Raw genomic sequence first — 11,805 nt, 5'->3', positions numbered from 1 at the left:
TTTTCCTTTTAATTTAATCAAAGCACTTTCAAGATTTTTTTATGTTAGGTTAGCTCGGAAAGCTTAGGCAGTGTTTAGAGCAAAAAATACGGCAAAATATATATCAAGTAGCAAATATATATGTATACGTTGCAACGGGAGAAAAAAATATTTCATGCTCTTCGTCCAACAAATATGATCCAAAATTAATTCCATAACTTGACTTATGACCTACACTAGGTATTATAAGGAGATTCAATTTACGTGTAGGCGAAACTGATTATAATTTTAAGAAATAATCATAAAAATGGTAGTTTATCTCTTAGTAGCTTAGAACAATCTTTCTCAAATCACAGTTTTAAGCACAAATTTATTTCAGTACTGCTTAAATTGGTCAGATAATTAAGAAAAGAGGCTAAGGGAGTGAGGTCCAACAGATTTTTGGTAGTGATACAATAAATTATCAACTATTTTTTTTGCCAATTACTCCCTCATTCTACTTTTATAAGGCATAAGTATATCAAAATTCAAACTTTGCAATATTTGATTAATAATTTTTATGTTTATAATGTAAATTTTATATGATTGGATTTATAATCAAATATACTTTACCATGACTACTAGTTGAATGCCTTTGCTGTTGCTACGGGTGACAAAAGTTATATTCATGTTTCAATATTATCATACATATCTAGTACAATTGTTTTAAGCTTGCAAAATCTATTTGGTAAATATATTCCAGCTTCCATAAAATATATGATTAATGAATGGTCAAAGTGTTATTTGAAAAACCATAACATGTTATATGGAGTATGTCTTGTAAAAGTGGAAGAAGAGAGTATCAACTAATTTTAAAATAGGTTCATAAAAAAAACTAATTTTAAAACAGAACACGAAGCCGAAACAACATTTTCGCTTTCGCGTTTCGCTGGAGAGAGAAAACACTTTCTCGCACGAATCTTGATGCGATTCTTAACGGCTCGCGCAACTCCGACATCGAGAAGCCCGAGCCCTAACTGCATAAACCCGTCCTCCGCCGCAGCGCCGTCTCTTGTCCCCGTCGGCTCCTCCTCGCCGCTCGCGCCGCCCTCTTCTTCCCGGTCGGCCGGTCCCGACGCGCCGCCGCCACCGCCACCGCCACCGCCACCGCCACGGCCGCCGCGATGTCGAAGAAAGGAGGGCGTGCGAAGAAAGCGGCGGGCGGCGGCGAGCTTTCCCGTTTCCTGGATTCGCATCTCCAGACCATCAACGACACCTTCCAGGTAGTCCTCAACCTACCATGGTCTTGGCCCAGCTCCGATCCTACGCGAAAACCTCGCCGCGCCGCCCACACACTTGACGCTTGTTCGGTCTTCGTGTTTCAGATGATGGCGGAGGCGGTTCCGGGGAGCTTGGAGCGGACGGAGTGGTCTGAGGTCGTTAAGCTCGGCGACCAGGTTTCCAGGCAGGCCACCGTCGGTAAGTGCAAAATTGAGCGATTTCAGGTACTTAGTTTCTCGCGCTTTGCTGAAAGAGCATGCATATGTAGCGGAATTGATTGAGAATTTCTCTGGGTGTGCATATGGAGTGTTTGATAGGTTAGGAAAATCTTGTTTTATTCGTTAAATGAAGAAGAAAAACTTGTTTTGTCTGAATCAGTACTTAGGAAGTCAGGTTTGGGTGAGTTAACTTAGCAGTTACCAGATTGTACATTGTTCCTCTGCTGAATGTAGCAAATTAGCTATGGTATCTTAGTATCTGCATTGGTATTTGTTGCTTCTAGCTAGTTCTTGGGGTAATGTAAATACTCTATCTAGTTGTGAATTTGTGATAGAGCAATCCTGTTTTATTGACACTATGCGATTCTTTTTGAGGGCTTATACCTGTCGTTTGCTGCAGCTGGAATGCTCTGGAGTGGCGACTTGCCTAATGTAGAGACCTTGAAGGAGAACATTGTTGCATATTTCAACATTCTACAAGGTTTCCTTTTGGTTTTCCACGGAAGCATGATCGGTGCTGGACCTACTCTTCACAAGTCCATCTGTGGTTCTGCAAAGAACGTGGTTGACTCAAGCTTCTCATTGTTCAAGCATGCTGTTTCTGCTTATGGTATGTAAAAAACTGCCAAACTTATATGGTGCTGTTATTTGTCTAAAACAATGCCCCAAGATAGTCCGTACTGTTTTTTATATGGAAAACTATTAGTCAGAATCAAGTATAAAGCAATGTTGATGATGAAAGAATCACATGACTTAAAATTTCTGATTTAATTGCACATATATGTGGGTTGCATCTGTATTATGATTCTAGTTATGGTAAAGGACATCTGAAATGGCAATGAAGCAAATGTCACATTCACAGGCCTCGAGTCTTGTGCTTTATTTATTTTAATCCCTCAGAATATTTTTAGTTCGGATAACAATCCTTTTTTTAATCTGATGCAGAATCTCGCAGCCCTGATCGAAACACAACTATACCCCAGGTAACAGGAACTGTATGGGAAGCCTGTGCTGCTCTCAAGAAGGTGCCAACATCAAACTGTACTGCCATAGGACGAGCCATGACCCAGATAGGTGTGTGTCTGAAAGATGTTCTCCGGGAGATGAAGGAACTTCCTATTGGTGATTCTAGTGATAATACTGCTGAAAAATCTTCCAATGGTGCTGTTGACACCACGAGTTGTTCTGACAGAGATGAGATATCTGATCTTGATATGGATGATGATGATTTCACTGAAGAGGAGGTTGCTGTTGCTAAGTTGGTTGTCGCGGTGGTATCTGATTCACTAGTGGTAGTGAAAGAGGCAATCCGTTTCATTACTGGTTTGCTGAAGAGCACAGGTAACAAGAACGGGGCTAACGAGGACAAAGTTGAGCCAATGGAAAAATTGCTGAGCCATTGCAAGGAGATTGCCGACCAGGTCAATGATCTTGGGGCTTCTGTATATCCCCCACAAGACACATCTGAGATGAAGATTGCTGTAAAAAGACTGTATGATGGCATCAATGGAATGCGCGAGGAAATAGGGCACCTTGGTGGCTCACCTGCAAACGCATTTGCAGCCCTTGAAGGATTCGAGAAGTGCCTTGGATCTCTGGAGGCTGAGTTAGCTGGTGATGTGGTGGACGAGATGGAAAATCTTACTATTAGCCAGTAGCACGTCACGATAATGTTCAGATTTGTCATAGCAATGTTATACCAGTATGTCTTCTGATTTGGGCAATGGAAGAAGCTTTTGTTGTTTAAGGCTTGTGCTCTGTGTACTCTCTTCCAGTGTAAGTAAGAAGCTCGGTCCGGTTTGCTGCAGTTTCTAGTTGGCGAAGCTACTGTTAAGGATCATTGAATATGCGAAAATACTTTTCACGTTCTCATTCGCTATTTGCTATTTTTACCATACTTAATTATTTCGTTCCGCGGTTCTGTCAATGTACTCTACACAGATTCGGAGTCACATATTTTTGAATTTAATTTGTGGCTATCATAGGACAGCACTATTAACATTACAGTAAAATAAGATCTAGAAAAATGTTACAATTTAACTATTAACAAACTTTTCAAACTCAAAACAAAATTGAATTTGTTTTGTTGCCGCTCTCCTTAAATAGGAGATCGCCCTAAAAAATTGGCGTATGCTGCTAAGTGTGGTGAGCAGCATTCAAAAAACTATTTTGAGTGGGCTCTCCAAATACTCTCACATCCCGAGAGCCCTCCTTCAACCGTTCATTTTCTATCATCAAACAAACTCAGAGAAAACATCCCCCCCCCCCCCCCCCCTTCCCCATGCTTCCGAAGTGGCGCCAGGCCGTGGTTGCTGAACCGGAACTGATAATGATAGGTGAGGGGAGGTCAGGGCGGGAGCGACGACAGGGGTGGCACCAGGTCATGTATCGAGCGTGTCTGGTGAGCAGAGGACCCGAATTGAGTGGATCCAGCGAGCATCAGTGACAGGCCACGGATCGAGAGCTCATCAAATATTGCATTTGCACTGTCACACACTTAAGTCTTAAATTTTGCACTGATGCAACTTTCTGTTCATCAATGATCCCATATGTATCAAGTTAAGTAGCATGTACCAGAACAAATATCAAGTATGAAGCCCCAAATGTTCGCGAACTGTGATATGATCTGTGACTTTCAAAGCATTGTACACCTTTATTCAAAAAAAAAACATTGTACACAAAGCAAGTTTACTACTACAAGTCTATTTGTCTAGTATAGTATCAAACTATCCTTAGTATGTGATCAATCCCTTTATTCATGCTGACCAGGCATGCATCAAATATCAAGTACTTCAAATGGAAAATTATGAGGCATGTCATGTAAGATGTAACTGTGATTTGTGATCTTATATCCAGCAACTGCAGAAATTGAAAGAACGAGATAGTAGTAGAACCAAATACTTATATAACTAATTGAAATCAGATAGCTAATACTAATATCCAGTCTTGCATTCAGAAGTCAGAAGTCAGAAACAATGCGACTACCTCAGAATTAGTTAGTTTAAGGAACCAGAGAACATATACTCCACTCATACTCCAATACACCTGGTCATCTACTTCCCTGCACGTTCATGGAACCTACAGTCATACTACTGGCATTATGGCACCAAAAAATGCATCTCAACATAAAAGCCATTCAAAATTACTTACTCTCCTCTCAGGACATGTCTGACTATTATGAACCCTCCTTTTTGGCACATACTGCAATTAATCTGCCGTAACTCATGAAATGCTTTAATCCTTTGGCCGTCAATGTTCTGGCATATATTGGACTTCACCTATATAATTGTTAATTGATTTTCAGTGGCTCTTTCTTTGGATGACGAGAAGACAATGCAATACTCTAGAGTCTAGATTTCCTAATTTCGTACACTCTGAAACTTGTCAGCTTCATTCCGGATTAGTTACAAGCGATTGAAATTTGATTCCTATGATCTAGTTAGAGCAAATTGTCACTGGAACCCAATACTTGCTGGCAATAAAAAGTAAATTGGTGTGAGTATATGGCAGATAGAAGAATCAAAGATACCAGTACAGCATGGAGCTCCATGTGTTCACCCTGGCCTCTAGCGAGCCATCAGTGAGACCAGGACAAGCATGTTCTTGTCGGACTCACTAGCGAGTGAGCAATCAAATGTACGAGCTCCAGGTCGGAATGAGCATAAAATTTCCCAATTAATATTATATCAAGCATGCATCAGAAAACAGAGCATAAAATTTAAGAGTCTTAAGTTACAGTACGACATTCTAGGTGTCTTCTAGGAGTACAGCAGGTTAGAGTTCCTCTCACAAGCAAGAGTAGAAGAGTTTCGGCAAATAAAACAAACAATGGCCGCCCCATAGTATTTGCAGCTCCTAATTTCGTTGAACCTCAGGTTTTGAACCATGGCAATGGCAGTTACTGCAACTTGCGCTGCCATCTGGATACATATTGATTGCTATATAGATCCATCCAAGGCCAATAAAACTAGTTAACCCCATCATAGTGTTCAATGATTTCTTTAAAACAGCAGCATGCCTGAAGATCAGGAAAAGAATGGATGAAATAAAGAAACCTAGAATAGTCAGTCAGCATATTATTTCATTCAATTGCCGGTTCAAAACACAATACAAGGGAACAAAAAAACGCACAAAAAAAACATTTCACAAGAACAAATGGAATGATAAGATTTTTTACTAAGTCATCTCACAAAAACTACATACGTTTTGGCTAAGTTACCCAGTTCAAAAGGCAGAAATAATCGGCTTATATTTTGACGTACTTAAAGTGCATAATAAATAAAGCACGAGTAGAAAGCTACATTCACATGTGAAAGCAATCATGGTTCAACCCAATAGATACATTTATCCAAAACCTCTATCAAGAAAGGACAACTGAATATACTTACTCTAATACGCTAATTCACCGAAGTGGCATTTCAGTTTCAGATGAAATCTTGTGCTTGTTGAATGAACTGGATGAAAGAGTCCGCTTCACTGACCAGTTTACTTTAGCTTCAGCATGGGAGCATTTGACTGTACTGAAGTAGCTTGCCGCCTGCATTACGCAGGATCCGAAGTCAGAAACGCACTTGTAATGGATATTTCTTCCCTAGACAAGGCAGGATAATACTGATATTATCTTTGTTACACTTACATCTTAAATCCTCAAAGATACCAGGGATAAAGAATCTGAAGCAATAGCACCCCACATAGCAAAGATTTCTCCACTAAGTCACTAACATTGTATTGTTTCATTAGGACAAGCTTTTAACCAATGATTAATCTATTAGAACATAATTTTGTGATCCAAAACTGATATTATTAAATTCTTGTTCAAAAGTACTCATGATTATGATTTTACATCACCTAAATGACATAGTAATAGAGTAATTTGCGAGTCAGTATTGTCCTAATGAAATTGGGATGGAAGGAGTACATAATGCAAAGAAAATTTAGTAACTACGTGGAAAAGATTGTCGAGGGTTCCAATGTTGCCTTCCTAGGAGGGCAGTTGCTATGGGACCAATCGTCAATGCCTTGTTTTAAAATGGTGCTGGACTGGATATGACTGTGCGCAGATGATGGATCTTTACATGGGACAATGGAGAAGAGGGTGCAGGAAGCTCCAGCCTCCAGGGACTATGTGAGTGGATGGCTCATCAGTGCAATTGGAGCTCATTTCATCGATCAGTTGGGTGTTCATGACAGTGTTTGCACTAGTTTAGTATTATACAAGGTTTCTGTTCGAATCAGACAGTACTTTTGTTGTGGCAGAGCATAGGCAGCTGAGCTCTCAGGTGGAACTTAGTTGTCCGATTGATGTCAGTGCTGATAATACTAAGACGGATTGCTGGTTTTAAGAGGGGAATTACCTATTTTTAGAGTAGACCAAGGTCAGCAATTAAGGTGAACGTGAGAGGCCGGACATGTGGAGGCCCTACTTCTCCCAAATTTTACCCAAGGTTTCACATCCTTTGCTTGCATTGGATCGGTTTGATTTGGTGGAAATCGAACGGATCTGTCACAATTGGTATTCACAGCCATTAATCTGTGGGATTTCAAGTTCATGATGTCTGTTGAGAAGAACTGGAGCATTACCAGAGCTCAATGGGCAAGCATATTCACCTAGGTGGTCTATGGAGGGAGCGCCCACCACCTGTTCGATGGAATTCCCATGCACGAAATACAAACAGCACAAAGCGACTCCAAGCTGCATCCTCAAGGTTGTAATTCGCCGAGTTCACTACCGAAATCGGGGAAATTGCAAGGGCGGAGAGGGGATCGAGGGATACCTGGAGGTGCTCCACGGCCCGACGAAGGAGGGTGCGCCGCCCGATCACACCCGCCATCGGGAGCTCAGACTTGGAGGCTCCTGTAAGCCGCCGCTTCTCCCACGCTCGTCTTTCCTCCTCTCCTGAAAAAATTGGAACCCAAAATATATCGCGAGCAGATGGAAAGGGGCGTCCCGGGGGCTGTTATAAATAACCCGCGCGACTGCGATAGGAGGTGTCGCAGAAGCTTTTCCGTATGCTGTACGTGATCCGATCTTTTTATTTGGGCCGCGCATACGTTTGTTGCAGTAGACCCACAAGTCTGGTTCCTGCTCGTTTGCGAGCCGTGGGCCCTTTCCTTTTGCCACTTGCGTTCATTTTTTTTTATTATGCGAAAGTGTTCATCTTACTTCTTTTTTAGACAACTACACACGAGCAGGGTTTACCTTTTCGTTTTTTTTCGAATCCCGCCAACTGCCGGAAACAAAATTTTGGCCGAAATTTCGCTAATTCCGAACGGAAAGAGAATTCAAATTCAAAAAACAAAATTCCGATGAATTCCGACCGAAATTTCGGTGATTTCGACCGAAATTCGGTGATTTTCCACCGGAAAATGATGTCAGTTGTGATTTTCCTACTGTTTTCGAGGTCAAATGAAAAACTTTTGAATACCAACTTTGTTCAGTTTTTCGAGATCTACAACTTTTGTTTCAGGAACTTTTTCATTTGAGCAATGGTTTGAAAGTTATTTAATTATTTCAAAAACTACCAATTAAAAGTCTTGTCATTTCATGTGACAACTTCCATTTTCTCTCTTAGGCCTCAACTGGACTTTTATTATTCTTGTTATTGCGGATATGCCTATAAATTTTCAGGGACATTGGTTGATCCAATTGAAAGTTGTTTTAAATCCAGGACAAATATGATTTGAATTGGTTATCAATTCATGTGACAGTGTTTGAATTTTTTTTGGATTCAATTTGTATAGAGAATTGTTAAAGCATTCTGAAAGGTGTGCTTTCCTACTTCGTTACCTCTCATGCCAACTCAAATTTCGGTTCCGGGCGGCGGAAAGAACTGTTGGCGGCGGCGGACGGTCGGAGGGAAGGAAGGGGAACAGAGAGGTGAGCGAGGAGGGGTCTGGAGAAATGCCGAGCTGCGTCGGATACTAAAAAACTATAAATTCTACCTCATTAGATTATAAATAACCTTGTTTTTCAACTAAAATGCAATTTTAGCCTAGCAAATGATCTTAGATTTGAGTGTGTTCTAGTCCTATTTGCTCAGAAGAACACCTAGTTTTTTATCATATTTTTTTCCGAATTTTTTATAAATATTTTTGAATTTTTAAATTTGAAAACGAAAAATGACGAAAAGTACCAGAATTTCATTTCCCGGTGACTAGCGGAAACGAATTTTTTTTCGGTTTTCCGGCGGTTTTCCGACGGAAAGTTTTTCCCTGCACACAAGTGCACGTCGATCGCATAAGATGTTCTGGCTGTGGCTATATGAATATTAAATTACAATGCTACTCCCTCTGTTCCAAATTATAAGTCATTCCAAGAATATTAGAGAGTCAAACCATCTCAAAGTTTGACCAAAATTATAGAGAGAAATATAAAAATTTATGACATTAAATAGGTGCACTATGAAAATATAGCTAACAAAGAATCTAATGATATTTAATTGGTATCATAAATGTTATTATCTTGTCATATAAATTTAGTCAAACTTGAAAATTTTTGACTCTCTAAGATTCTTGGAATAACTTATAATTTGGAATGGAGGGAGTATGTGTCATTTATGTTAATTTTTTTAAAAAAACTAGACCACGCTTAGTATGTTTGGATGATATTTTCCGTGGAACAATTTATTTGTGAAGCTCGAACAATTATTCGACTTTGGCTAAATTGTAAAGCTGGAACAATTGTTCCACTTCTTTTACAATAAATTTGTTCTACCTTTACAATTTAATTGTTCCAGCAAGAAATGTTCTATGTTTATAAAATTTATAACTTTATAAAGAAAAAATAAAATAAAAGAAACATTTTTCAGCAATTAACAAGAAAAGGAACATGAGAAGGAGAAAAAAGGGCAAACCAAAAATATACAAGAACTAGCATGGATGTCATCACGAAGCTGGAGCCACCGAGGCACGCATGTGCAGCTGGCTGATAGCTGATGGCGTTACTGCCATGTGAATCGTTGCAGATTGGTTGACGCCGAAGAAAATTTAATCATGAAGCGATATTTGCTTTCTTTTTTCTCAGGCCGCCGGCCACCCGCTCCCCGCCGATCCTACCCTTCCTTCTGTTTCTTTCTCTTTTTCTAATTGTGACACCAAACCAAAATAAATAAAACTCATATATTCTCCTAAATGAATTAGCACATGGTAAACAGTCATGACACCAAATCAAAATGTACAGTATAACCAAACAAACAGAATAAAAAAGTATCATTACTCTGGAACAAAAAATATAATTGGAACTGGAACTTTTTGTTTCATGGCAGATGAGAAGAAAAGTTCTCCATTGGAACACATTGTAGAATTTGACATATCCAACTGGACCATTGAAACATTCATTGGAACAAATATTAGAATTTGTTCAATTGGATACAATCGCATCATTGGAAGAAATTGTTCCATTGGAACAAAATGGAACAAAATGTTCCATCGGAACAAATATTAGAATTTGTTCAATTGTTACCATTGGAACTAAAAATTGTTCCACTTGAACAAATAGTTTTATTGGAACAAAATGTGGCCGCTAGATCTGAGAAAACACATGATGTCATCACATTAAGATTTATTATTGGATTCATAACCACATAGTGACATTAATAAAAAGAACCATTGCATCTAAAGTGAAAAAAGAGTGACCGAGAACAGAAAACAAAATATGGTAACAGAGTGAAACGGTGATCTTATATGTGAACAAAATGTGTCTGCTGCATCCATCATTTTTCCTTTACAAATAGCATCAACCACAGTAGCTCGTAGGTCTTAAACCATATGTATTAGGAAGAAGATAAGGACGCATTTTGCAATAATAGAATATGTCCGTATTAATAAGCATACTTGTAAAATATTAGAAAAGAAGAATTTTAGAGTGCATGACTATGGTAAATCTTAATATAGAAGCAACCAGGAGTGAAAAGAAAAAATAAGCAAGAATAATTTTTAACTTTATTAGAAAAAAGAAAAATAAACAAAACAAAAGAAAAGGAAAATTAGAAAGAGAGAAAAAAACAAATCAAAAGAGAGAAAAAACAAATCAGCATGCACCGCAGGTAGGCAGGTAGCGCTCACCGAGTCGCACGAGTCAAAAAGCCCGAGCGGCCGGAACACGCACCTGCAGGCGGTGTAGCTGACAGTAAATAGGCCAGAAACATATCGCAGCACAAAGAAGCGAGTGGGCCGCTAGCCCAAAAACGCTTATGCGATAGATTGGATCGCACTCGCGCGAGCTACCCTTAACATTAGCAGGCGTCCCTATGCATCTTGTGGAATTTTTTTATTAGACATATCTTTAAAGCCCAATTAAAATCCAAGAAAACATGATTAGTAGAAAGATCGGTTTTTTCATTTTTATATTTAAAAAAAATTCAAAAATATATGCCGAATAGTAAATTTTCAAAAATGGGTGTCTGTCGCCCCCTAATGGGAGGCGGGGGTGCCTGTCGCCCATCCAGTTGGCGACAGGACCTAAATGTAAAAAAAATTATATTTAGGTCCTGACGCCCATGGCGCATTAAACAGTGAATTTGTAAAATTGATATAAAATCGTAGAAAAATCAAAAAAAAATACAAACTCAACTGTTCTGGATTCTATGAAATAATATCTACAACTTTTGTTACATAAAGTTTTTCATTTGATCACTGTATCTAAATCAAGAAAAATAGTTCTTGTACCTAGAAAAATCTGAAATAATTCATTTGGTCTAGTTGTGCTTATCTAAAATTTACCAAACTTTTTTATAGCTCTTAGGAAATAAAATAATGGTACTGTAAAAGTTATGGTTTCTAATACTCAGTATAGCAGCATGGATAAATAACTCATTTAAACTAGACATATTGCAAGATCTAATTTAAAAACTTATTCTAGAAATGTTTTCTGGACCTACCAATTTTGTACAACCCTATGCTCACCATATGCAACACTCTGGCCAAAGATGACATGCATCCAAAGGATGGATCTTGAGATTTAAATAAAAGTGAATTAAACTGGTATTTAAAATAGAGCAAGATACATTGATCAAATGTAAAACTTTATGTAACAAAATTGTAGATCTTGTTTCATAGAATCCAGAACAGTTGAGTTTGTATTTTTTTTGATTTTTTTACGATTTTATATCGATTTTACAAGTTCACTGTTTAATGCGCCCTGAGCGCCAGGACCTAAATGTAATTTTTTTACATTTAGGTCCTGTCGCCAAATGGATGGACGACAAGCACCCATTTTTGAAAATTTCCCTATTCGGCATATATTTTTGAAATTTTATTTTTTTAATATAAAAATGAAAAAAGCGCCAGAATAGGTACAACAGAGGTTGGCTGTTCCCATGTCCTTTCATTTTCGATTTTTTTCTCCTTT

General features: G+C 38.7%; 1 protein-coding gene and 1 long non-coding RNA gene across 3 annotated transcripts; one reads left to right on the top strand and one right to left on the bottom strand.

Annotated features, from left to right (window-relative positions):
• Window positions 1-981: 981 nt before the first annotated feature.
• Window positions 982-3,336, top strand: LOC120697900. The gene is made up of 4 exons (XM_039981281.1): window positions 982-1,241; window positions 1,344-1,437; window positions 1,858-2,067; window positions 2,403-3,336. Exons 1-4 carry the CDS (start codon window positions 1,143-1,145, stop codon window positions 3,113-3,115), a joined length of 1,116 nt encoding a protein of 371 aa, XP_039837215.1. The 5' UTR covers window positions 982-1,142; the 3' UTR covers window positions 3,116-3,336.
• A 655-nt stretch (window positions 3,337-3,991) lies between these two features.
• On the bottom strand, window positions 3,992-7,395 carry LOC120697899. 2 transcript variants are annotated; one of them, XR_005684610.1, is made up of 6 exons: window positions 7,232-7,395; window positions 5,846-5,994; window positions 4,987-5,475; window positions 4,608-4,735; window positions 4,443-4,518; window positions 3,992-4,316 (listed from the first exon to the last, which is right to left on the bottom strand). It is a non-coding gene; the product is annotated as an uncharacterized LOC120697899 (long non-coding RNA). The 2 variants fall into 2 exon arrangements; XR_005684609.1 differs by lacking the exon at window positions 3,992-4,316 and having other exon boundaries at window positions 4,343-4,518.
• Between the last annotated feature and the right edge of the window lie 4,410 nt (window positions 7,396-11,805).

This window comes from Panicum virgatum, chromosome 3K, assembly GCF_016808335.1.
Source record: "Panicum virgatum strain AP13 chromosome 3K, P.virgatum_v5, whole genome shotgun sequence".
Lineage (NCBI taxonomy): Eukaryota > Viridiplantae > Streptophyta > Magnoliopsida > Poales > Poaceae > Panicum > Panicum virgatum.
The sequence above is the reverse complement of the archived record's forward strand: the minus strand, read 5'-3'. Positions and strand labels throughout refer to the sequence as shown.

Coding starts and splice junctions, on each gene's coding strand:
- LOC120697900 (XM_039981281.1), top strand. CDS start 1,143: ATGTCGAAGAAAGGAGGGCGTGCGAAGAAAGCGGCGGGCGGCGGCGAG. Junction 1,438..1,857: donor TTCCAGGCAGGCCACCGTCG/GTAAGTGCAAAA, acceptor CGTTTGCTGCAG/CTGGAATGCTCTGGAGTGGC. Junction 2,068..2,402: donor GCATGCTGTTTCTGCTTATG/GTATGTAAAAAA, acceptor AATCTGATGCAG/AATCTCGCAGCCCTGATCGA.